The sequence below is a fragment of the Chrysochloris asiatica genome, unplaced genomic scaffold, assembly GCF_000296735.1.
Source record: "Chrysochloris asiatica unplaced genomic scaffold, ChrAsi1.0 scaffold00078, whole genome shotgun sequence".
In the NCBI taxonomy this organism is placed as follows: Eukaryota; Metazoa; Chordata; class Mammalia; order Afrosoricida; family Chrysochloridae; genus Chrysochloris; species Chrysochloris asiatica.
The window spans coordinates 1,274,544-1,301,507 of record NW_006408596.1 but is presented as its reverse complement, the minus strand read 5'-3'; the positions used below and the strand labels follow the sequence as shown (position 1 = coordinate 1,301,507).

The window sequence follows — 26,964 nt, the reverse complement described above, 5'->3', positions numbered from 1 at the left end:
GAGACTCTACCTTCCTCCACGCCCTTTGGATCTAGGTTCCCTCTTGAAAGCTTATAAGCCAGTCACTTCTTACCCATTTTGGGTAACCAATGTCCAAGTTGCCCATCCCTGTCTACCCTTTGTGTGAAGGGGGTGGGAATGGTTCTTGCAGCAGGGGTTTGTTTCCTTTTTTGAGCTACTGCATTCATAGGTCGTAGGTTCTGTTTATTGAATTGTATTTTTTTTTTTTTTCTTTTCCCTCTTCTTTCTTCTTCGGGTTGAGCTCTGTTTATCCAGTCATTGAAGTCTGGTCAAGTGGGTATCATCTGCAAGTATGGGTGTTCTTACGTCTGTCTGGCCTCTTTTTATTGGCTGGCCGCCCCGCTGTCCACTCTAGACCTCTGTGGCTAGAGTGGCCCATGAGTCCCCAGATGTTGCCTCACTACTGGCCGACCAGGTCTCCACCACGGTTCACAGTAGTTTGCTGAATGATGTAGGGCTTAGCTCGCCCCTTCATTGATGTTCTTCGGGTCACCTCCCTTTCTGGGTGACACTCCCTTGTTTTTGTTACAAAACCTTTACCTTTACAGTTGTGACAGTTGCAATTAGTCATGATAACAATTAACTATTGAATCACAAGACTCCTAGCCCCATACCCATCACACCAACTTTTAATTAGTTATCAAGCACTTAGCCAATTGCATTTCTCAGGGATTCTTACGCAACAGTTGTGAGATGAATAAAAAATCGTATGTCTCAGTAGACTTCTTAAGGAAAGTACTGTTTTTGTAGTATTCTTGGTGTTAGCTGATGAATACCTATGCCCTGTCTGGTGGCACAGTGGGTTAAATACTGTGGTGCTGACTAAAAAGTTGCCTCTTCAAACCTTCCAGCTGCTTGTTGGAGAAAAGACTTGGCAATGTACTGCCGTAGATTGGGGACACTGTGGGGCAGTTCTTCTCTGTCCTCTGAGGTCCCTATGAATCAGAATCGACTCGACAGCAATTGGAACTCTTGGTTATTTTCCCATAGTCTTAAATAAAAATGTCTTCCCTTTTCCTATAGTGGGTTTTTCTTCCCGACCAAGACCAGCGGTCTCAGCTAATTCTCCCGCCCCCAATTCACGTTGACTACAGGGCAGCCTGTTTCTGTCACCGGAACCTCATCGAAATCGGCTACGTCTGTTCCGTGTGCTTATCAAGTATGTCCACAGATGTCCTTTTGGGGGACTTCTCTGTGTTGTGGGTGGGGAGGGGAGGGCAGTGAATATCTCAGCCCTCTAGGTTTGAAATCATTCTCCTTTTCTTCCCCTTCTAAATTCACAGTATTCTGCAATTTCAGCCCCATCTGCACTACATGCGAGTGAGTATCTTTCCCGTGTGTGGGTGGCTCACTGTGTATAGAGATGAGGACGTTACAAAAGGTCTTGCTCTCTCATTTCAGGACAGCCTTTAAGATCTCTCTGCCTCCCGTGCTGAAGTCCAAGAAAAAGAAAATGAAATTGTCTGCTTGAGGATGAAATCTTTTCTCCACATCTGTAGAGATAGTAGTAGAAACTGTGGCAGGGTCTGTGTGGAAAAAGGGTATGGGAAAACACATGTAGAAGGTTATTTTTAATATGGTTGTTAATCTTATAGGAAATATGCTTCCAAAACTGCACTTCTGGGGGAGTCATTCTGTAGAATATAGTTTTACAATGTCTGCTGGCTGCCTTGTGTCCAGAAAGGACACCTTTGTGATTCTGTTTTAATGAGATGACTGTTTGTCAGGGTCTGACGGTTATGACAGATTGTAGATTTGGAGTGGATTAGCCAAGTCAGGGTCCTTGCTGTGAAATGTACCTTGTATGATATTTGAACAGAGTCGGGGGGTGGGCGGGGGAATGAACACGTGATCATTTGGGGACTAATGGCATTGCCCAGAAACAGCTTCTTCCTTCACTAACAGTTCATTTCAGCAACTGCCGTATAACTTAAACCCTTCTTGTCTAAATGGAGGCTTAATTCGTCTCCGTTTCAGATATTGGCAGGTACTGTGTCTTTTGTCTGACATCAATAAATGTTGGGACAAAGTTATCCAGAGAAGACTAGAGGCTTGTCCTCATGCAAGTACAGAATCTGTTGTTAACTGAGCAAGGAGAGTGAGTGCTGTGGTCACTTAGGGAACTTTCCTTTCCCAGAGGTGCTGGTCAGTTTCTTTGGGAAAGTCCACATCTTTCGAGAATGGAGTTCTAAAAACAAAATGTTAACCCTAATAGGATTGTTTCTTTTGTTAAGGGGGTGGGGAGCCTCTAACACTGGAGAACTGTTACCCAGAGCAGCCATGGTGGTGTAGGGGTTAAGGGTTGGTGGTCTGCACCCACCACCTGCTCTGTGAGAGACAGATGTGCTGCCATAACGAACAATTCCAGCCGTGGAAAGCACACGGACAGTCCTCTGGTCTGTGGAGTCAGTGTCAGCCCGCATCCACTCGACAGCAGCGGGCTTCACTTGGGTTTGGTCATCTCGAAGCTTTGCACTGGCTAGTGAAAACTTCTACCAGTTTGAAAGAAAAAATATTTTAGATTTCAGTGTTACAGAAAGGATTTTTTGTGCAGCCATGATGTGGTTAAAGAGTCTTTTGAGTTGCAGGCTAAGTGGAGGAAGGTGGAAGGACTAGCAGCTGGTAGAGTTTGTTTATAAAGCTTATTGATAAAACCCATTTGTGTCTGAAGGCTTGTACAGCAAACATCACAATAAGGCGAGTAACACGGACTCTAGTGTGCCAGAGCATAGGAAAGCTATGCTGACACTAAGTGGTCATCTGTGAAGTGTGCAGTAGTATGAGGAACAAGTTTGCAGCAGTGTGAGCCTGGCCAGCGTGGGACACAGACACGCAGTGGAAAGATGGCGCCCACAGACTTGCTCAATACAGGGTTGTCATAACCTTCTATTCCTAAGCAGTGCAGCCTCTGCAAAGCGCAATAAAGAGAGGCACAGGGTAACGAGATACATCTGTATGAAAATGAGGTTGGATTTTCTCTTTATGTAATCTGAGAAGCTGAGCATTATATAAGCAGTTGGTTGTTTGGTTAGATCATTTTTGATGGATTTTATACTTTGGACTTGAAGTTTTATGAACAAATACACAAAGATTTTGGTGCCCTCTTTGCAAGTACTTGAAAATCCTTGAGTTTCACAATCTGTTTGCATATGTTGCCCTTAAAAAATAATATTTCATAGCCTAATTTAGTGTAATGGAAAAACAGTATTGTAAGTCTCTTAATTCCTTTGTACTTGAAGTGTTTTATATACTTGTTTTAATTTTAATTGTTGTAATTTTAACTGTTACATTTGCAGTTTATTTTGTAAACATTTTTATAATAGAATCATTTGAATTTTTATTCGTTGTTTTGTCTCATACTCATTCAACACCTCTGAAGGTGTACTTTTACACTTGAGTTGTTAAAATGCCAGACGATTTTTCCATTCAGCTCTTTAAAATTTGAATTTCAAATTTTGCCAGCTGGATATAAACACTGTTTAAATATTATACAATCATAGGTTGATACAACATATTTAAAAAGTACTTCACCATTTATGCCACTTACAGTTGCCAAAACCGAAAAATGAGGGTCCCTGGTGGTGCTGTAGGATAAGCACTAGACTGCTAACCACAGGGTTGGTAGTTCAAATCTACCAGTTGCTCTGTGGCAAGAAGATGAAACTTTGATCTTCCCGTAAAGCTTTACAGACTCGGAAATGCTAGACAGGGCCACAAGGCCCCTGTGAGTCACCAGACCTTGTAAGTGTACTATTGGAAATCAAGACTGCAGTAATCATTTAATTGAAATGGCATGCTATTTTATACTATTTTATACATTATCATAAAGAACTATAAGAAATTTTCTCTCTGGTGGTTGATTTAAAAATAATATTCCTTCAGTTAAAAAGTATCATCTTGTTTTTCTTGTCTGTACTTCCTTTTGACTTTGACGTTCCAGGGTCATTTTGCCATTGATACCTTACATAGCTTATTGTAGCCAGAAGGAAGAAAGAGGAGCCCTGAACCCTGGCCTTGGGAGTCTCATATGGCTAAGCGTGTGGCTATTAGCCCTTAGATTGGCAGTTTGAACCCACCCAGAAATGCCTTGGAAGAAAGTCCTGGTGATCTGCTACCAAAAGATGAACCACTGCAATCCCTGTGGAGCACAGTTTTACTCTGACACACACAGGGTCACCATGATGGTAACTGGTTTGGATTCTGGATTGTTGTCATGAGTCAATGAGTGGGTTTCCGGTCACCGTGACATTATGGACAGCAGAATGAAACACTGCTGGAGCCTGCGCCATCCTCAGTACTTGCCGTGTTGGAGCTCACTGTGGCAGCCACTGTGTCGACCCATCTCATTGAGGGCCCTCGTCTTTTTCAGCTCATTCACCTCTACCCAGAATGAGGTCCTTCTCTAGGGACTGGTTCCGCCTGATAACATGTCCTAAGTACACAAGAGAAGACCTTATCACTCTCACTCTCAAAGAGCATTCTAGCTTTGCTGATTCCGAGGCAGGCTGATTCACTATACTGGCAGTGTCTAACAATTAACGGTCTTAGCCAACACCATAATTCAGTGTTTGGAGTTTGGCCTCAATACCTGTCATGACATTCCTGACTTGCTCCTCAGCTTCCTTTCTTCCTGTTACCTGAAAACTGGATTTATGCACTGGAGTGATAGGGCCAATAAACTCTCTTCAAGGCAGGCTTGTTGTTGCTAAGTGCCATCAAGTCGGTTCTGACCCATACTGACCCTGTATATGGTTTCCAAAGAGCGACGGGTGAACTTGAACCACCAACCTTGTGGTTCAAACCGACTTTGCAGTCCAGCACATTAACCCACAGTGCCACATCAGGACTCCTCAAGGTAGAGTTGTTAAGTGTCATCAAGTCAGTTCTGACCCATAGCGACCCTGAATAGGGTTTCCGAGGAGTGGTGGGTGAGCTTGAACTGCCGACCTTGCAGTTCAAATGGCTTTGCGGTCTGGTGCATTAACCCACAGTGCCACACCAGGTCTCCTCAAGGTAGAGTTGTTAAGTGTCATCAAGTCAGTTCTGACCCATAGTGACCCTGAATAGGGTTTCTGAGGAGTGGTGGGTGAGCTTGAACTGCCGACCTTGCAGTTCAAATGGCTTTGCGGTCTGGCGCATTAACCCACAGTGCCACACCAGGTCTCTGCAAGGTAGAGTAGAAGAGTAAATAAATAGTCCTTTCCAAAACTGAAGTTGTTTAAAACTTCATTTTATTTGGATCCACAATCAACACTCATGCAAACAGCAGCCAACATATCAAAGGACTTAACTTACTGCATCAGGCAAAGCTATGCAAGACCTCTTTATAAAGTGTTCAAGAGCAAAGATAACAGCTTGGGGACAAAAGTGTGCCATGGTATTGCCAATAGCCTCATATGCATGTGAAAATGAGTAAGGAAGACCATAGAAGAAATGATGCATTTGAGTCGTGTTGGAGAAGAATACTGAGGTACCAGGGACTGCCAGAAGAGAGACCAATCCCTGGAGAAGGACATCATGTTGGGTAAAGTAGTGGGGTAATGAAAAAAAATGTTGGCAACAGCAACAGGCTCAAGCTTAACAATGGTAAAGATGGTGCAGGACCCGGTAGTGTTTTGTTCTGTGCACAGGGTCGCTGAGTGGAAACCGACTCAACGGCACTTAACAACAACAGGGAAACTAGACCGATTCTTTGAGTTCCATCAACCTTCACAGAAACGCACCACTGTAAAAAGGCAAGTTGGTCACGTGGGCGGAGTCTGAATGCGCAGGCCCAAGAATCGAGGCGGGCTCTCTCACTGCTGGCCCAATCACAGTGCACCAGCTCCACTGGCAGGCGGCAGATTAGTCGTTGCCATAGCTCCCAGCATTCGCTTGACAAAATGGCGGTGGTTGGGCCGCCGATCCTGCGGCTTCGCATACCTGGCAGTCTCGCATTTTAAAAAGGGCTGGCTTCTGGCAAGCGGGCTCCACAAGGTCCTGGGCATGGGCCTTCCACCGCCCACCTGTGTCCTCTTGGGGCTCCTTCTGCAGGGCATCCTGAAGCCGTTGTCGGGGGAACTGGGTGTGTAGGGCGGCCGGGCGGGAGCTGCTGGGTCGGGAGTTGAGAAGGCACAGAATGTAAAGGGTCAAAATTGGTTTCATCGGGGAGCCCCTGGAAGTCAGTAAAACAGCCACTACACACACCTTAGGCAGTGGTTCTCCGACTACTAACCCGTCCCTGTCCCTCCTCTTGTCTAGTTTTCATCCCTCCTGTCATTCGCATGTCCAGCCGTGTGGTTAGCGCGGCCCTGGTCGGAGGCACCGAGGATGTGACTTTATCCCTGGCTGTGCTGCGGAATGAGGCGGGTAAAGAGTCTAGCCCTGCTTATGGTCATCATGGGGTGGGCCAGATCCAGATTTCCTCCGAGCTCCTGCCTCCACCCCCTGCAAAGTAGAGGTGGGAGAGGGGCGCTTCTGTTAACCCAAAAGGACCCCCTGGATAGATGAGCTCTCCCTGTGTGCTTCATGTGCATCCCTCCGTTTTGCTAATGTAGAAACTTAAGTTCAGAGAGGTTGTTAACTTGCCCAGAAGTCACACAGCTTCTCTCCTTTAGGAATATTGCCAGTTCCGACTTGTGGAGTGCCCAGCAATGAGACAGGAGACTGGAGTTTGTCAGTGACTGCCGGTGTGGTAAGACCAGAGGTAGAGGTAGAACTTTCCGATGATGTATGGAGAGGTTCACATTATTTCTGCAGTACTTTTCCATGATTTGATGAGGTATCATAGAGACCCTGAGCGGTATCTATGGTTAACATGCTGCCAACATAAAGGTTGGCAGTTTGAGTCTACCCAGAAGTAGTCAGAAGAAAGGCCTCGTGATCTTCTTCTAAAAAAGTCAGTTGTTGATACCCTTGTGGAAAGGAGTTTTACTCTGACACACGGGGGTGGCATGAATTGGAATCTGCTGAAACACTTATCGTGAGATTATATAAGTATATCTAGTCGATTCACAAACAGTCCAGAAGTTCTTCTCCTAGAATTGTTAATTAGATGAGTTGGCAGGCATCCAGGTCTTTCTGCCATACTGCACCTGGTTGGATTTGAACTACAAACCTGGTCGCAAAGTGGTGAAGCACACAGCTGGTAACCTAAAGGTCGGCATTTCAAGTAGCATTTCAGCTGCTCTGGGGAGAAACATGTGGCAATCTTCTCCCATAAAGATTGTTGTTGTTGTTGTTAAATGCCATTGAGTTGGTTCCGACCCATAGCGACTCTCTAGGGGGTTTCCAAGGAGCGACTGGTGAGCTTGAACCACCAACCTTGCAGTTAACCCACAGTGCCACACCCATAAAGATTATAGCCATGGAAATCCCATAGGCAGTTGTACTGTGTTCTATAAATTCACTGTGAATTGGAATCGTCTCGGCTGCAGTGGGTTGGATGTGTTTTAAGCGGTGTACGACCCCTCTGAAATTATAAATTGGTGCATATATGCTGTGAAGTCTCCCAGTTTTGGTCAGATTATCAAATGCATCTGTAGCTCAGAGTTTTGTAATCACTGGTTTTACCAACTGTGTTTATGTTTAAAGATACACAAGCCTGGAAAGATTAAATATCTTACAGTTCATTAAGTGTTTGTTGAGTATATGTGCAAGACATCAACTCTGGAGACAGAAGGATGAGGAATGAACATTTTTAGTAGACTGATCTAAAGTCATTCTACTGAGATACACTGGGAACCGTCTTCATTACTTTTTTGTATATTTAATCTGCTGGTGAGATTATAAACCATCTGTTTGATAAACTGAGTTGCTTTATCAGACCTGTGGTCAATTTTCTCTAAGTATCCAGAAGTTATTTGCTTGTTTGTTAAACTGAGGAATAGGATCAGGACTTCTGTGTGGTCCGACTTCCATAACGATGACAGCCTTTGAAATCCTGTGGGACAGTTGTCCTCTGTCCTGTAGGCAGGTGATGAGTTGGAATCCACTTAATGGCAGAAGATTCCTGCAGAACCGACTCATTGGCAACAGATTTTCATAATCTTTACAGGAGCACATTGCCAGGTCTTTTCTGTGAGAGGCAGTGCTGGTGAGTTTGAACTGCCGACTTTCGATTAGCAGCTGAGCACTTTACCACTGTACCACCACCAGGTCCTAGGATTAGGGGAGTGGAAATGAGCAGAATGGTGTCATCTTTGTATGTAATGCTCCTTTTGTAAAACCAGCTGAGACTGAGTTGTTGCTTCCACTGCGTCTGCGTTGCTTCTTCTCATTGTAACTGTGTCTTGAGTCCCTGAAAGCACAGCAATGTTTCCTTTTCAGAACCTGTTGGAAGTGACGGTGGGGCTGAAGAGGGACATGAAACGCTGTTCCTCCAATGAGTCGGCTTCCTTCTCAGAGGCCCCATGTCTCGTTCAGACTCTCCTGGTTTCAGCCTCTGTCGGTGCAGCCTGCTCAGCACACTTACTCATTCAAGTGGAGATTTATGCCAACTCTTCTCTGGCCCATAATGCATCAGGCAAGTAAAGTCTTCAGCTGTGAAAACATCTTTGTGTGTTTCTCCTTCACGTCCTGGTCTTAGCTCAAAGGTCACATCTTCAGAGACCTGTCCGTTCCTGTTGTCTCCCCTCCTTTACCCACACACAAGTAATTTTCATCTCATTGCCTGGTTCTTGTCTGATGCCCCTTTAATTTCATATTTGTTTACCAACAGAAACCACCCAAGTAAAACATCTGCTTGATTCTTAGCATATGGCTATGGCTGGTGGGCTTGACTTCACTCCTGTGTCTCTCTTGCCCACCTAGACTAATTTTCTCTTTGTTTCATTATCTTATTTGAAAAGTTTTCACATTCTACTACTATTTTACTTAAATTTTAAGGCTTGTTTTGTCTTATTCGATGCATCTTTGTAAGCTGCATTAATCTTGTGGGAGAATGTAAATATAAAAAAGCACATTTATGAATATGTTACGATTCCCAGAACTCAATCTTTTTTTTAAAAAAATGGACTAGAAACACTCAAGACTTTTTTCAGTGGAAGGTTTTACTTCCAGCTCCACTCCGCAAAGATCGGCTGCTAGCTTCAGCCTATGAAAGCACATGTCTGCTCTATTAAAAAAAAAAAAAAAATGCAATCATGATACACAACTTACACTATTCTATTCCTTGTTGGTATTTTTTATGTGTGTGTGGTAAAATATATATAATAATAAATTGGCCGTATTAACCATTAACCAAATTAAACATTTTGACATGTACAACTGAATGACTTTAATTGTATTCACCCTGTGTTACAACCAGCACCGTCATCTATTTCCACACATTTTCCTCATCCCACACAGAAGCTCTGTACCCATTAAGCAGCAACTTCCTGCTAGTCCTTCCCCTCAACTCCTGATAATCTCTAATCTGAATTCTGTCTCCGTGGATTTACTTCTTTGGGCGATTTCATCTGAGTGGGATTATGTAATATGTAAGGAACCCTGGTGACACTGTAGGATAAGCATAGGACTGCTGACTGCAAGGTTGGCAGTTCAAACCCATCAGCCCCTCCATGGGAGAAAGAAGACGCTTTCTGGTTTTGTTAAGAGCTACAGTTTCACCAGCCCTGTATACGGTTGCTATGTTGTTGCTGTTCCTGTTGCTAGGTACCATCAAGTTGGTTCTAACTCATAGCGACCCTATGCTCAACAGAACAAAACACAGCCCAGCCCTACGCCAACCTCACAATCATTTTTATGCTTGAGCCCATTCCTGCTGCTTTGTGCTAACCCAGCTCATTGGGGGGGTCTTCAGTTTTCGCTGACCCTCTGCTTTACCAAACATGATGTCCTTCTCCAGAGACTGGTCCCTCCTGATAATGTGTCTGAAGTATGAGAGACGAAGTCTGGCCATCTTGGCTTCCAAGGAGCACTCTGGTTGTAGTTCTGCCAGCACAGATTTGTGTGTTCTTCTAGCAGTTCCTGGTGTTGTCAATGTTCTTCTCCAATGTGGTAACTCAAATGCATCCATTCTCCTGTGATCTTCCTTATTCACTGTCCAACTTTCACATGTATATAAGGCTGATGAAAATACTGTGGCTTGGATCAGGTACATCTTAGTCCTCAAACTGACATCTTTGCTCTTGAACACTTCAAAGAGGTCTTGTGCAACAAATTTGCCTACTATAAATCTCCATGAGCAGGCATCAACTCGATAGCAGCTGGGTAGAGTATGTGTCTGCCACTGTGCATTTAGCATTGTCTTTTCAAGATTCATTCATGTTACAGCACATGTCAGAATAGTTTTGTTTTTTCTTTTACATAATATGACTTCTAGAGTGCTTATAACTAACACCTGCATAGTACAGGCATCCCTAGTTCTATTAGGCCTCATGGGTAATAGCACTTTTTTTTTTTTTTACAAAATGAAGATTTGTGGCAGCTCTGCTTTGTCAGACAAGATAATCAGCTCCATTTTTCCAACAGCATGAGCTCGCTTCATGTCTCTTACATTTTGGTCATTCTCGAAATCTCTCTAACAGTTCCATAATGCTAATGCACACTTCATAGACTACAGTAGAGTGTCCACATATCTTTTGTGTGCAATGGGAATCCAAAAAATTTGTGTGACCCACTTTATTGCAATAGTTGCTTTAAGGCAGTGGTCTGGAGCCAAACCTACAAGATCTGTGAGGTCTGCCTGTATCCCATGATGTGGCTGTGCCTTCGTTTGTTTAACCAGGCTCTTACTGATGGAATTGGAGGCTTTTCCAGCCTTACACTGCAGCATATATCACTGGGCACATGTACATATCTTTGAACACAAAAGCAGTTTTTGAAAATACCCCATTTCACGTAACACCCATGTTCTAAAAACGTAAGAACATCTCTGTAGATGTTGACGTATGTGTCACTGTTTTGTGTCCCCTGCAGCAAAATCTAGCATCTCTTGCTTTCATTATCAGTTGGGATGTAGGGAGAGGCTTTCCTCATTAGTCTAGGTATATCCCTCCTGTCGGACTTTTACTGTCCTTCCCGTACTTGTCACAGCCCCGAACTGGTTTTGGACTTTTCGGTGGTTCAAATAAGTTACGATACCGTATGGAAAGATTCCCAAGACTATCCTGTTAAGTTAAAAACAAACAAACAAACAAACCAGATGAGTAATGCCGTCTGCTGCCTTTTGCTATAAAGGAGGCAGAAAGAACATATTTGCATTAAAAGATTCTGAAAGGATATCTGAGAAGGTAACAAGGTTGGGAGAAATGTTGAAGTCTGCAGGAGCTGAGAGTGAAGATTGTGACCATCAATTTTAATATTCTTTAGTTTTTTCTAACCTTTATTTCTCATACTGAGATTTCATTTCTGAAACGGTCAGCACTGATTCCAAAACAAGACAGATCCAAATGTAAGATTCCATGTTTAAGAATTAAAAGAGATTCCAACTTTTCTACCTAAACTTTAAAAATTAAGAAAATATGCTGAATATCATTTATCAATTTTTCTAATGTATTTATTATCTTACTTTTTTTAAAAAAGTTTTTATTCTTTAGATTTTTTTGGTAGCCATGTGAATATATTACCTATTTACAAGTTTAATTTTTTCCCCCAAAAGGAAAAGCATTGTATTCAAATTAGACCAAAAAAATTCAGTGGATTCTTGAACCAAACTTATTGGGAGCTGTCGAGATGCTTGTGACTCATGGCAGCTCCAGGTGACAGAAGAACTGCTGCAGAGGTTTCCTAGGCTGTCACCCTGAAGGACATACAGGGACACACGGGGAATTAATTGTAGCTGCCAAGCACGGGGTCCACGTTGGGTTGTTAAGCAAGCTTTATGATTCAAACCAACCACATGTTCTGCAGGACAAAGATGAGATAGTCTGCTCCCGTCAAGATTTACAATCTCACAGGAGCCCTGGTAAGATAGCAGATTCTGAGTTGGGCTGCTAACTGCAGGGTCAGCAGTTCAAGTCTGCCTCCCGCTGCTCAGGAGAAAGATGAGACTTTCTGGTCCTGTAACGAAGTGCAGCCTCGGAAACCCTGTCTGGGATTGACTGCACAGCACACCACCACCACTACCACTAGGAGCCAGTTTGATGGCAGTGGGTTGGATTTAGGTTTTGGTGTCATTCATAGCAGTGACTTATTAGTATTTTTTGCAGGGTTTTTTTTGTGTGTGTGAACAAAGCCAAAATTTACAGAGCTGATCATCAACTTCACATCCAGCAAATCATGCCATTGGTTTGGTCTCGATGATTGTAATCCCCTTCCTGTAACAACAGTTCTCCTACTTCCTCCCTCTGGTTTCTGTTTCCATTCTGCACTCCTTTCCAACTTCTCTGAATCTCGTTCCCAGGTAACTTGCCCTTTTGATCTTGAATGGCTGACCATTCGCTGGCGGGCAGCCCTCACTAGTGCTGTTGTCCCTGATAGATACTATCTACCGATAAGTTAAAAATTTGGACACGGCGGTGAGTTCCCTTCGGGATCTGAAGTATAGCCTAGGCCATAGGCTTAGATTCTTCCAGTCTCTTTCTGACCAGTAAGCTCAGTCTTTTTTATAATTAAAAATTTTTTTCCTTTAACAACGTACTTGAATACATTTACATAATATTTTCAGAATGCCTTTGTACAAATATCCAAGCTGAAAAAATGAGTCTTTGTCTGTTAGTAATTATGAGGTGTCCACTCTGACCCCATGAAGGTATGGAAAATTTTGGAGCCAGGCAGACAGAGATGAGAACCAGAAAAAGGATGGAAGGACAGACAACAGGTATGTGGGATGCCCAGGTAGCAGCAGAGCCTCTTAGAGCATGCTGAAATGGTTAGAAAGCACAAAGGCAGGAGATGTAGAAATGGACCACCCAACGTCTGCCTGCAGGTCACCCAGGAGAATCCTGTTCTGAAATGCCACTCAGGTTTCCTCATGTGGAAGGTCAAGCCCTTTCCCTCCTAACGCTTTGGTTACGTGGCTTTCCTTGGTTTCTGATTCCAGGGATGCGCTAGAGTTCTGCTATCTTAGAGCGTAGTGTATGTGTATATATATATATATAATTTGTTGTTGTTGTTAAGTACCATGGAGTCGGTTCTGACCCTGCACAGGGTTTCTGAGGCTGTAAATCTTTACAGGAGCTGAACGCCTCATCTTTCTGCTATGGAACCACTGGTAGTTTTGAACTGTCGACCTTGAGGTTAGCAGCCCGATTCGTAACCACTACTCTACCAGAGCTCCTTATCTATATCTATATCTATATCTATATCTATATCTATTTGTTGTTTAGTGCTGTGGAGTCAGTTCCTATCCATGGCGACCCTGTATAGGTGAGGAGCAGCTGGTGAGCTTGAACTGCCAACCTTGCAGTTCAAACAACATGATATATATATATATATAGTCACTGTGGTTCAGAACTGACTTGATGGCACTTCACAACAACAACATATATATATATAATTGTTCTTTTTGTCACTATTAGAATCTATCAATTAGAAAAACAGTTTTGGTTTGTGTTTTAAACTTCTAATTGTGAATTGGCTGGAGGTTTGCTGAGCAGATCTGTTTTCCATTCAGCACCCCCTAGTGGTTGGTGCCATTCACTGCACTTCCCAGTGGAACCTTAGCTATCCCACTGACTCCCTGAGTTTCCTGTTTTCATGGCTACTGCTTCCCTAACCCTTCTGAACTTTGTCTTTGGGTTCATACTGCCCTTTTTATTCTCACATGACTGATGGCTCTAGTGTTATGATTCCCCTTAAGACCTGTCTGTTGTTTGGCTGAAAGTTGAGCCATGGGCGTGAGTTCCGTTCCAGACCTGATGGGTGGCTATGGGCCATTGTCCTGGGACTGGGGGTGGGAGTGTTTCCACTAGTCTCTATCTGACGAGTGAGCTTGGTTGTTTAGCTTTTTGGCCTTCCCTATCACCAGAGTGTTTTCTAACTGGGTTTTTGTTTCCTTCTCCGTGGGTGCCGTAGGCATGTGTTATGTTTTACGGGGTCCCTTGCTATATCATGTTTGGTGTGATAATCTACAGAACAGATGATTTCATCTTTGTATGGATGTCAATCACATGACAGCGCTTGGTCAGAGAGTTTCATCAGGTGAACTTTTCTGTTGTTTGTACTTTTCAGAGAACAGGACTGTTACTCCCAACCAGGTGTACCAGCCCTTTGGTCCTTGTCCTTGTGACCTGACAGCCAGGGCCTGTGATGTGCGGTGCTGCTGTGACCAGGTAAGTCCTCTGTGATGTCTGGACACAGGAGTGTCCTGTGATGTCCTCAATAGCATGAGCACCAGCAATTCCCCATCAGTACCAGAGCGCTGTAGGGTTAGCACTGGACACTTTGAACTGCAAGGTTGGCGGTGTAAATCCACCAGCCACTCCTCAGAAACCCTATACATTGTTTCTGTGAGTCAGAACCAGCTCGGTGGCATATAACAACAACAACAGCAACCATTCAGTGAATGAGCTCTCCAAGTGAAGTTATATGCCAGGTTGCAATTTGTTTTCAGATAGTGTTTGCTGATACAGCATGTTTAGTGTAGTTTATGGAAGGAGAAGAAAAAAAGTGAATTTCTTTGGGTAATGTCAATATTGCAAAAATTATACTGATAGGATGGTTTTAATCTTAGTTAGAAATCATTAAGAATCTATAGAGGGGTGTTGTGTCCCTGTAGGGTAAACATGGGGCTGAAAGTTGGTTTGAAGTGCAAGGTCAACAGTTCAAATCTACCAACCACTCCATGGAAACCCTATACAAGGTCACACTGAGTCAGAACTGACTCGATGGCACTTAACAACAACAAACAACATAGAGAGGAGACTTTAATGGAATGTGGAACTCATTGGACAGTATCATCAATGACACAGACGAGTAAGAAATGGCTGCCACAGTGCTAACCACGTCTCGTACGCCTCACGCACTGGCAAAAAGAAAACGTTGCACCTTCCATCCACTAGAACAAAAATTTTAAAAATTGACAGTTGCAGAATTGGGAAGTGTTTTTGCACTGATCTTTTGCTAATGTAATTAGCAGTAAGTTTTGCATGTATGACTTAATAAAACCTTGAATCATAAAAAAAAAACACCCAAACCATAAAACAACTACAACAGCACATTGATGGAACTGTCAGAGAGGTTTAAGCAGGATTCCTAGGAGGATGTGGAACGAAGGACATCATTGGCAGAAAGCAGAAAATACCAGAAAGGTTTTTATCTGTGCTTTATTGACTACACAAAGGCTTTCAGTTGTGGATCTTTGCAACAATAAATAACATCATGATCAGTGGAGAAAAGATTGAAGTTGTCAAAGTCTTCATTTTGCTTGGCTCCACTATCAACACTCATGGAAGCAGCAGTCAATATATCAAGCAACATATTGCATTAGACACAACTTATGCACAAGACTTCTTTAAAGTGTTCAAGAATGACGATGTCAGTTTGAGGACTAAGGTGCACCTGACCCAAGCCATGCTGCTTTCAATAGCTTTATGTGCTTGTGAAAGTTGAGCAATGAATAAGGAAGACTGCAGAAGAAATGATGCATTTGAGTTATGGTGTTGGAAGAGAATATTAAAAGTACCATGGATTTCTATAAGAACAATCAAATCTGTGTTGGAAAAAGTACAGCCAGAATGCCACTTAGAAGTCTGGATGACCAGAATTGTCTCTCTTACTTCAGACCTGTTATCAGGAGGGACCAGCCCCTAGAGAAGGACGTCATTCTGGGTAAAGTGAAAAAGAGGAAGACCCCCAATCACATGGGTTGGCACAGTGGCAGCAGTGATGGGCTCAAGCTTAGCAACATTTGTGAGGACGTCACAGGGCCAGGCAGTTTCTTTTGCTGACATAAAGTCACCGTGAGTCAGACTTGACTTGATGACACCCAACAACAGTAACTACCAGGGAAAGGAAACGCAGTGTTGTTTTTCCATTGATTTTTGTATGCTTCCAAAATCGTATACACATTCCATAATCTAATTATAAAACGTTGCAGCCACTGCCATTCCCCGCCCTTGGCAACTACCAGTGTGCTTTCTGTCTTAACCGATTTGTCTATTACAGGCATTTCATAGAAATGAAATGACACTAAGGTGGCCTTTCACCAAGTAGAATGTCTTCAAGGTTCATCCAAGTCTTAGTGTGTAATGGAATGCTCTTCCTTTTTATCGCCAAATAATGGTCTGTGGTATGTGGGTATAAGCACTGGGCTACGAACCACAAGGTCGGTGATTCAAGCCCACCAACTGCTCCGCAGGAGAAAGATGAAGCTCTGCTCGTGCAAAAATTTGTTGTTGTTATGTGCCGTGGAGTCAGTTCCGACTCATAGTAACCCTGTACAGGGCTTCCGAGGCTGTAAATCTTTACGGGAGCAGGAAGCCTCATCTTTCTCCTGCGGAACAGCTGGCAGTTTCAAACTGCTGACCTTGCGGTTCGCAGCCCGATTTGTAACCACTACGCTACAGTGGCGCTGTGGGCTTATGCACTAGACTGCAAAGTCAGTTTGAACCGCAGTGTGGGCACTTCAAGCTCACCAACTGCTCCTTAAAAACCCTTTACAGGGTCGCTATGGGTCGGAACCTACTCGACGTCCCTAAGCAACAACAGTGAAGAGCTATTTAAGGCTGAGTTGGAACAGACTTGATGGCACTTAACAGTAACAACATATATAGATTTACAAGAGGCCTTCAAAAGTTCTTAAAAAGTTTCCGGCTCTTGATTCCATTTTCCATGAACGTTTTGAAGTTCCCTCGAGTATGTGTATGCATGTGTGTAAAATTTGATTTATGTATCTTCCACTTGATAGATATTTGGATATTTTCCACTTTTTGGCTCTTGTAAACAGTGCTGCTGTGGTTGTACGCTTACGAGTAGATTGGCTGAGTGTTTTGGGAACTCTGGGTTTAACCTTTGAGCATCTGCTGTTCTCTTTCCCACGGTGGCTGCACCATTGTACATTGCTCCCAACGACGGATGAGGGTTGTGTGTCCTCATTCTCACCAACCCTTGCTATAATCTATGTCCTTAATTACAGCTAAGTCGTTGCTCACTGTGTTTTTGATTTGCCTTTTGCTAATGACATTGAGCATCTCATGTGTGCTTCTTAGTCATTAGCAGGTCGCTGGAGGGCTGTCTGTTGAAATACTTGACTCATTTGTTCAAAGTGGATTGTCTATTTATTATGGAGTTGTAAAAGTTCTTTATATATTATAGGTATAAATCTTTCATCCAGTATATGATTTTCAAAAAATTTCTTCATGTGTCAATTTCTTAAGTTCTTACTGTGATTCCTAGCTTTTTATTGTGAAAGTTTGCACAGATGGGTTTTTCAGATTAATAATTTATACACGTTTTGTTTTGTGGCATCGGTTACAATCCTACCATAGTGTACCATGTCTCTTCCTGCTTCTTTCCTGTGTTGATACCATTTTCATTCATCCTTCATTCCTGGCCTGCTTGCCTTCTGAGTTCTGTCTTTGGATAAATGCTGCCCTTTTGTGTGATTGGTTGTTGTAAGGTGTCCTTAGCTCCTGGGTAGTGTGGTTCATCTTACGGGTCTGTCTGTCATTTGGCTGAAAGTTGAGCCACAGGATAAGCTCACATCCTTGGTGGTGTCTTAAATGCACAAAAGTTGAAAATTTTGGTCATGTACAATTTAGCCATTGTTTTCTTGTCCAAAATGCCCAAGTTTAAAATTTTGGTGAAGTACAATGTAGCCGTTTTTTCTTGGATCCTTGTGTTTTTGGTGTCATATGCATGTGAAAGCTGGACATTGAATAAGGAAGACCGTAGAAGAATTGATGCCTTTGAGTTATGGTGTTGGAGGAGAATACTGAAAGTGCCATGGACTGCCAAAAGAACCAATAGATCTGTGTTGGAAGAAGTGCAGCCAGAGTGCTCCTTGGAGGCCAGGATGGTCAAATGTAATCTCTCATACTTTGGCCATATTGTCAGGAGGGACCAGTCGCTGGAGAAGGATACCATGTTTGGTAAGGTGGAGGGTCAGAGAAAAAGAGGAAGACCCCCAACGAGATGGATTGGCCAAGTGGTAGCATCAGTGGATTCAAGCATGGCACTAATTGTGAGGTTGGCCCAGGACCTGGCAGTGTTTTCGTTCTGTTGTGCATAAGGTCACTATGAGTCGATACCGACTCGATGGCACCTAACAACAACAATCTAAGGTCAGGAATTGTGATGTGGTGCTGTAGGGTATGCACTGCACTACTTACATCAAGGTCAATAGTCAACCCCACCAGCTACTCCCTGGAAACCCTTTACGGGGTCTCTGTGAGTCAGAGGGGCTTGGTGGCCGTGGGGCGTGGGTATTCCAATGGAAGAAAAGTAGGAGATGCAGAAGAGGCTCTCTGACTCATCTCCAGCACTGGCACCACCACTAGCTGCCCTCTCACCCGTTCTGACTCGTGGCAACTCTGTGTGTCTGAAGAGAACTCTGGTTTTCAGGAGTCCATCACCAGGCCTCTGTCTGAGGCACCTCAGGGTGGATTTGAACCTCCAACTTTAGTTAGCAGCTGAATGTGTCAATCATTTGCATCACCCAGAGACACCACTGGTACCCAAGACATCCCCATTTTTGGATGCGTGTAATTATGTGTCATGGTTAGTGTTACAAAGCAGGCAAGGAAAGTTTGGGCTCCGCATTTGTATAATGATGCTTGCATATCTGCAGCTGATTAAAAATAAAGCACCTTGCAAATCTAGTTCATATAGTAACAGTGTCAAAACGAGGCTCCTTTTCCTTCCTGAGTGCATTACCTTCTCGTCTCTAATTCTTGTGTCCGGTGTGCCATTTCTCACTGCGTCAGCCCCTCCCATCGTGGTCTGCATCAGTGAAGACTTCAGAGCACTAAAACTTATGACTCTCATTTGATGCATGAAACTGACCACCATCGAATTGATTATGACTCATTTTGACCCTTTTTTAGGGTTTCCAAACTTATAAATCTTCACTGGATCAGAAAGCCTCTTCATTCTCCAACTTACATACTTGCTGTTGTTGTCAAGTGACACTGGATTGGTTCTGACTCACAGCGACCCTGTATAGTTTCCAAGGTAGGGTAGAACCACTGGCATTGTGGTTAGCAGTCCACTGCTTATTTTACAGTACCACACCAGGGCTTTTAATCTGTTAAAAGATTGCACTGCTCTTATTTAAATCTATACATCAGTTGCTTTTCTCCCATCTGAGAACCAGGGATTCAGGACCTAGTTTAGCTTTTCGCTCCCTTAGTTCTTTGTGTGATGGAGCTGTGGTAGAATTCTTACCTTCCAGGCATGACACCAGGTTTGGTTCCCGGCCAGTGTCCCTCATGAGCAGCTGTAGCGCTACCCCTCTGTGTTGCTATGATTCTAAATAGGCTTCAGTGGGTCTTCCAGACTAAGACACATTTGCAAGAAAGGCACTGAGATCTGCTTCTGAAAAATCAACCTCTGAAACCTTGTGAGTCACAATGGCCTGATCCGCCACTAACCATGGGAATGGTGAAGGATGAGGCAGCCTTGACTTCTTTTCTATGGGGATTGTCATGCGTGGAAGACCAGTTCTGCAGCAGTTAACCGTGACCATCCTTAGTGCAACAAGGTAGACTATGGATGAATAAATGAGTCACATAACTTTTTAAGGGTCACTGGCATTCTTATGGAACATGGGGCTGTGGCCTAGGCTCTGGAGGACAATTAAAAAGGGAACATTTACTCTGTTTTATTACACATTTGGAATCTGTTTCATCTTTTCCCCCTTATATTGTTTTAAGCAAGCACATCTTACATCCCAAGTAAAGCTGGTTCCCTTTAAGGCAGAGATCCCAACTTGAGGGATGTAATTAAAGAAATCCTAGAATGGTTTGTTTCTTGTGGGCACAAGGCCCTTTTAGGCCACATGGAGATTGTCTTTGTTCCTCACTTGCTCTGGGGCATCCTACCAGCCGTCACAGACTTGATATTGTGTTTCTGCCATGTCCCACGTCTCAGGTGTTGTGAACACCCAGCCCGCATGCCAGGGGAGTTCGGCTCTCATAATGAAGCTCTTGTCTTCTCATGGTCTATCTATGTCTTTTGTTTTCTCCTCGTCTCTATGTCTTTTGTCTTCTCATTGTCTTTATGTTCTTTTGTCTTCTCATTGTCTCTATGTCTTTTGTCTTCTCATGGTCTCTATGTCTTTTGTCTTCTCATTGTCTTTATGTTTTTTTGCAAGGAGTGCTCCTCAGACGCAACAGAACTGTTCACACAGTCCTGCTTCACTGGCGTGTTTGGAGGTGACGTGAATCCTCCTTTTGATCAACTTTGCTCGGCGCAGACAACACATGATGTCCCTGACTGGTTCCCCTTCCTGTGTGTGCAGTCTCCACTCACCAACTCGCCCTTCCTCGGTTACTTTTACCATGGCGCCATGTGAGTGTGGCATCCTGGACTGTGATGGGACATTGTTCTCCTGCTCCACGGAGAGCCATGTCCAGTCGGTTTGTAATGGGGGTCATGTTTCTCTCAGGACCCCACACAACCTCCTGTGCTTGAAGTATGCAATTCTAGGTGGTGGTTTGAAAGTTTACGTCTCATATAGTGTCCAGTTTGATGGCCCTTAGCAGTTTTCTGTTACCTCAGTCCTGGGCATCATTGAATAGATGGTGGTATTTAGATAGTAACTGATTTTTCTTTTGTATTCTATTTGAAAAAAGAACCCTTTACAATATGAACGTTCCCAATCTAAACATAGAGAAAATTGTTGTCAAATAGTGAAAAGGATGGTGTGATGAACCACTGTGCCATTTTACTTGCCGCATGCCAGTTGCATGCAACTCACCCTGTTTCAGCTACTGAAACTCCCCTTTGCTGGATGAAAAGAAGCCGTGGTAGAGCTGTGGAACAAACAATGGACTGCTGACCACAAGGTTGGTGGTTCAAACCTACCAGCCGCTCTCAGGGAGAAAGATGAGGCTTTCTGTTCCTCTGTATATTTGCAGCGTCAGAACTGCTGCACCTCGTTGCTATGAGTCGGAATTGACTTGATGACAGTGAGTTGCTAGATTAAAAGGACCATGGTGGCGCAGTGGGTTAAGCACTAACCTAAAGGCGAATTGCTGAAATCCACCAGCTTGTACCTAGGAGAAAGAGGAGACTGTTTGCCCAGGTAAACATCCTGTCAGCCTTGGGAGCCCTATGAAGCAGTTCTGCTCTGCCCTGTAAGGTTGCGAGGAGTTAGAACTGACTCACTGGCAGTGGGCTGGGTTCTGGTTGATTAAAGGAGCCCTGGTGGTGCATTGTTTAAGCGCTTGGCTGCTAACTGTAAGGTTGGGGTTTGGTCCCTACCAACTGTTCCATGGGACAAGACCGTATCAGTCTACTTTCCTCAAGATTCATAATCAAAACCACCAACACGTGCATATGTCCATGTTGACTCATCGTGACAGGTAGGGCAGAGTCGAACTGTCCTTATCCACATCATTCCCACAGAGCAGCTGCTCGGTTTAGGCTGCCAACCTTTTGGTTAGCATTTAAGTGCTTAACCACTGTGCAACCAGAGCTCCTTCCATAAAAATTGCAAACTGGAAACCCTATGGGGCGTTCTCCTCTGCACGGGGGTCAGAATGGACTCATCAGCAATGAATTTTTTTTTTTTTACTAAATTCCTGTAAAACAAGCCGCAGATAATGAGTGTGAGTTTTTACTCATTTGTTTCTTGTTTGCATCAATCAAGACTGGGTCAGTCAGTTTGTTTTGAGTTGTTGTTAAGTGCTATCTAGTTGGTTCCGACTCATAACAACCCTGTATAGGGTTTCCGAGGAGCGGCTGGTGGGTTTGAACTGCTGACCTTATGGTTTACAGTCCAGTGCTGACCCTGCAACACCACACCAGGCTTCCTTATTTTTGGCTCGGTATTTAAAAACATAACGCTTCATTTAGAAGACATTGAATGGTAGGCTAACAGCGGTGTTTTTTGGGTAGGGGAAAGAGTGGGAGACTCATGGGGACCTTTAACTTTCTATATTATACAGGTTTCTATGATGTAAGTTTGACACTGCCAAAGTAACTACTTTTGTTATTAAGAAAAGTAAGAAAAAAAAATGTATAAAAGATTGTTAGCAGCTGCTAGCTGAAAGTGTTAATGATCTTTTTTTACTGATTTCAGTTCTACTAAACAAGACTCTTTCATTGAAATACCTTTGTATACTGATCTAAAAGATCTTTCCGATTCTGGTTACAAACAAGGAGATCCAATTATGACTGTACACAAGGGTTACTTTACTATTCCACAGGTAATGACATCAACTTTACTATGCTAGAGCCTTCTTCTCTTACTCTTCCCTTCCTGTTGATAATTCATAGCTCCCTTGGTGGCACAAAGGGTTAAGTATTCACCCACTAGTCAAAATGCTCATGGTTGAACTCCTCCCGAGGTACCTTGAAGGAAAGGCCCTGGCAATTCTGCCTCCCCAAGGTCTCAGCCTTGAAAACCCTGTGGACAATGCTTCTCTGCACACAAGTGGCCACCATTCGTTGGCTAAAAACAACATTCTGAATTTAATTCAGATTGCTAGTTTAAAATCTTCCCCTAAATTGCTAATCTCTCTCTTAAAGACTTGTGTAGACTCGACTGTCTTTATAATCTCTAAATGTTGTTGTTCATGCCAACGAGACAGTTTTGACCCACAGCAACTCTGTATAGTGTTTCCAAGGCTGGTAAACCTTTGTAGGAGCAGAAAGCCTCATCTTTCTTTCACAGAGTGGTTGGTGGGCCCGAACTGCTGACCTTTATGGCTAGCAGCCCAGTGCTGATCCTACTGAGCCACGATTGTTTTAAGTAGTCACTCTTAATCGCCTCTGTGCTAAATTTCAGAGTGAACTTACAAAGTAAAAGCTGAAAGGTTTTCTGTACATTTTTATTTAAATAATCTTCTTTTGTTTCTTTTAGCTTAACAGCCCGTTTCTAGGAATTTAGTAATTCTTTATAAAGAACCCTAGTAGTGCTGTGGGTTAAGCATTGGGCTGCTAACTAAAACGTCAGTAGTGTGAACCTGCTAACTGCGCAGTCTGCTTCCGTAAAGATGTACAGGCTCAGCTACCTTATGGGGTTGGTGTAATTCGGAATCAACTGACGCACTGGGTTTAATTTGGTTTTATAAGTCATTATTCAGTATTCCAGAATTTTGCAAAATATTTTGTGACTTAGAGTCTTAAGTGAAATCTTCAGTTTTCAGTATCAAAATTATGAGGGAAAAATATCTGTCAAAAGGGAACATGGGCCCCTGACCTATTTTTTTTTTTCTTATTCTTAATACAGTTTCATTTTAATGGGACATATTTTGGGGTCTGTTGTGGACTAACCCAATAAAATAAGTACTGCAGTAAAGCAAATAACACAAAGTTTTTAGCTTCCCAGTCCATAGAAGTGTTGTGTTACCGCTATACTCTAGGACTCCTGGTGTGGCACCGTAGAATCAGCACTGTGCTGTGAACCACACAATTAGCATTTCAAACCCACCAGCTACTCCTTAGAAACCCTACACAGGGTCTCTCTCTATGAGTCGGAACTGACTCGATGGCACTTGACAACAACACAGTTTATTAAATGTGCAATTATTGTTGTTCAGTGCCATCGAGTTAGTTCTGACCCATAGCAACCCTGTATAGGGTTTCCGAGGAGCGGCTGGAAAATTTGAACCACCGACCGTGTGGTTCAAACTGACGTTGCAGTCCAGCGCACTAACCCACAGTGCCACACCAGAAAAATGTTTGAAATACTGTGAGAATGACCAAAATAGAACCCAGAGACACAAAGGGAACATATGCTGTTGGAGAAATAGTGCAAGAAGGTACGCTGGACGCAGGGCTGCCAGCGACCATTCGTTTGTTTAAAAACAAAACTACTTCTTATCTATGAAGCACAATAAAGCCAAGTACCACAAACCAAGGCCTGATGGCACTAAATACCTGTTATACCTGTTGCTGAGATGAGGGGGAGAAAAGTTTATAGTCATGTTGCTCTCAAATCTGCAGAGCAGGGGTTTTCACTTTGTTTTTGTGAAATGCTCTTTATAGCGGTTCCTCCATTGAGTGCTTTAGCAAATGATTGATTGGCAAGCCAGAGACAAAGTTGAGGGACTGGACATTGTACCAGCCCGTGTTGACACTGAATCAGCAGCAGGATCAGCTATAGAGAGAAGATGTTTAAGTAGCTAGCTGAGGAGAGGTCATCAATCTGTTGAGGTTTCCCTTACATGTAGGTGTCCCTGGCTGGGCAGTGTATGCAGAATGTACCAGTGGCATTCCTTCAGAATTTTGACATCAAATGCGTCACGGATTTGGAAATGTACCAAGAAAAAGATGATATTCACAATATGAAGATCAAAAATGGTACAATAGGAGGTATGTTGTCATTGTCTGAAAAGTGAACAGAGACCTGAACATTAAGGTCAACTCTCAGGTGGATATTAATCAGTGTGAAAAAGGGTATTTCAGCTGCCTAGGAAGGCAGAGATTCTCTTTGGAAAAATTTGTTTCACAAGACAGCTGACTTCATATTCTTTCCTTTTAAGTTGAGGTACAATTCACGTAACTGTTTAAAAATGTACAACTCAGTGGCACATTAGTACATTCCCTATGATTTGCAACCACTGGCTCTATCCGTTTCCAAATGATACTCATCATCCTAAAAGGAAAACCACTTGTAGTCGCTCTAGTTAACCCCTCCTTCCAGCTCCTGCCACCCACCAGTCTTCCCTTTGGGGAATTCATAGACCTGGAGTCATGCCGCATGTGGGCCTTGTGTGTTTCACTTCTCCCAGTCAGCATGGTGTTTTCAGGGTTCATCTGTGTTGTGGCTCGGATCCGTGCTTTGTTCCTTTGGATGGCTGAATTGCATGGATCGACCACATGTTCTGTACTTACGCACCAGTTGACTGTCTCTTTAGCCAACCTGCTGACTATTCTGTGCATTAATTGCATATACCTGGCAGTAACAAATGCCAAGTTTTGAGGTAAGAGTAATTAATGCTGGCTGTGATGGATGACGTTACGTGTCCTCTTGGCTGGGCCGTGATTCTTGAGTTTGGCGCTTCTATAATGTCATTTTGTGATCTGAAGTGGCTGTCCTCCATTTCGCACGATGACCTGGTCTTTGGAAGGTAACTGTGTTGGTAAGTGAGCTCAGGGCGTCATTAGAGTAGAGGGAATATCCCATTGATGCGGCTTGTGGAGAGTTTTGTAATTGGCACATTGGGCTCCTGCAGTTACCATATTTACTGAGTAAGCTTTGTCTTGAAGTAAGTAGCTATGACCGTGCTAGGCCATGTGAGCCTAAGTATATTTAACGTTATCTTTTTAGGAATAGTTACTCCAAAAGTCATCTATGAGGAAGCAACTGACCTAGACAGATTCATCACAGCTGCAGGTATTTCAGTGTTACACTTTATGTCATTTCTACTGGAGTCCGTTTGTCATTTCTTACTCGTCAGTGTAACCCTGGAGAAAAAGGTCTTTTTGTTCAAAATCGTCAGACGTTCACACAGTGAGAAAGCTGTTCCACTAACATGCCATTTGGCCCTGCTTCTGACACTTGTTCTGACTTGGCTTCCACATAACTTAGGCTTTGTGACCCGAGGCAGTTTCCTCACAGCCTCCAGGTTGTTGGTGGGGGAGGGAGGCAGGGGCCGGGCGGGGGGTGGGGGCGGGTTGTGTAAGTTCCAGGGCCCCTCCAAATACTCAGGCTCTGCAAATCTCTGTTTCCATGTGGTCCATGTAGGTTGGAGAATTCTTTATGGCGCCGTGTTTTTATTTCTGTCTTTCTTTTCTTGTTTTTGCTAACTGAACCTTGCATTTGTGATGTGGCCGCATCAGTCATGCAGGGGTCTGGCTGCTAACACCAGACTTTTGTTTTTAATATAAGATGCTGTTTGGGTTTCTTCACAATATATTGAAATCCTTAGATTTCATTCATTGTCAAATATGAGAGGGCTTCAAAAAGTTCATGGAAAGATTCCAGTCTTTTAATTCCATTTTCCCATGGACTTTTTGAAGCCCCCTTATGTTAGGAGTGTGCCAACTATAAGTAGTGAACTAGACACAGGCTCTGCTCTTCCGGAGCTGACATTAGGTAATCCTTCTTGTAAGCAACACTTTACTGTGTGTGCTTCATGTTAGGCTGTGAACCAGGGGCTTGGGACACAGAGATAAAGGGGACGGGCCTCGTTCGGGGTGTTGTGATGGTTTCTAAGGGGGTGTAAGGCTTCTATGTGTTGGGACCAGGGAAGGCTTTCCTGGGGAAACAGTCGTTCATCATGCTGTGTCTGGGACTCAGAGATAGACCCCTCTACTGCGGGGAGTTAGGTCAGATAGACAGGCACAATGATTATAGATGGACACTCCAGGGACTCTTTAACCTTAGTACAATGCTCTTTTATACACAGAAACCCCTTCAGATAAAGGATCGGCTCCCAGAAAAGTGAATGTAGAAGAGCATTATGTTTTCAGATGGAATACTAATACAATCAGTGAAATAAACGTCAAAGTCATTAGAGCTGAAATTAATGCCCACCAGAAAGGTAACTTTGCTGAAGGCAGAGAAAATACTTGTAGCTTAATGTTGTTGTTTTTATAACCTTTTCTTCAGCAGTTTCAGAATTATGGCACATAAAGCTAAATTAGACTGATTTCTCATGCATATTTGTGATTTAATCCAAAAGTATTATTTTGCTTGTCAAAATACAACTTTAAGTAAATAATTAACCCTTTGGGGGAGAATTTCTTATCCTTGTGAAAGGCACATGTTTTACATATATATATATACATACTGGCATTGTGGGTTAATGTGCCACACTGCAAAGCTGTTTGAACTCCAAGGTCAGCAGTTCAAGCTCAGAAGCTGCTCCTCGGAAACCCTATACAGGTTCGCTATGGGTAGGAACTGACTCGATGGCACTTAATAACAACAATATATATATATATTTATTTATACACACACACACA

The 26,964-nt window shown here is 43.3% G+C and overlaps 2 protein-coding genes across 2 annotated transcripts in view; both read left to right on the top strand.

Annotated features, from left to right (window-relative positions):
• The window catches only part of GTF2H3 (general transcription factor IIH, polypeptide 3, 34kDa), a 21,187-nt gene extending 19,695 nt beyond the window's left edge, over window positions 1-1,492 (top strand). Inside the window, 3 exon segments of the mRNA XM_006878392.1 lie at window positions 1,022-1,180; window positions 1,305-1,341; window positions 1,423-1,492. Of these exon segments, the coding sequence (XP_006878454.1) occupies window positions 1,022-1,180; window positions 1,305-1,341; window positions 1,423-1,492 (266 nt within the window).
• Window positions 1,493-6,006: 4,514 nt separating this feature from the next.
• Window positions 6,007-26,964, top strand: part of TCTN2 (tectonic family member 2) — a 48,129-nt gene continuing 27,171 nt past the window's right edge. Inside the window, exons 1-10 of the mRNA XM_006865477.1 lie at window positions 6,007-6,085; window positions 6,262-6,369; window positions 6,618-6,694; window positions 8,329-8,524; window positions 14,116-14,216; window positions 20,198-20,394; window positions 22,130-22,256; window positions 24,225-24,366; window positions 25,325-25,390; window positions 26,406-26,540. Coding sequence (XP_006865539.1) covers window positions 6,007-6,085; window positions 6,262-6,369; window positions 6,618-6,694; window positions 8,329-8,524; window positions 14,116-14,216; window positions 20,198-20,394; window positions 22,130-22,256; window positions 24,225-24,366; window positions 25,325-25,390; window positions 26,406-26,540 — 1,228 coding nt within the window. The remainder of the gene's footprint in view (window positions 6,086-6,261; window positions 6,370-6,617; window positions 6,695-8,328; window positions 8,525-14,115; window positions 14,217-20,197; window positions 20,395-22,129; window positions 22,257-24,224; window positions 24,367-25,324; window positions 25,391-26,405; window positions 26,541-26,964) is intronic.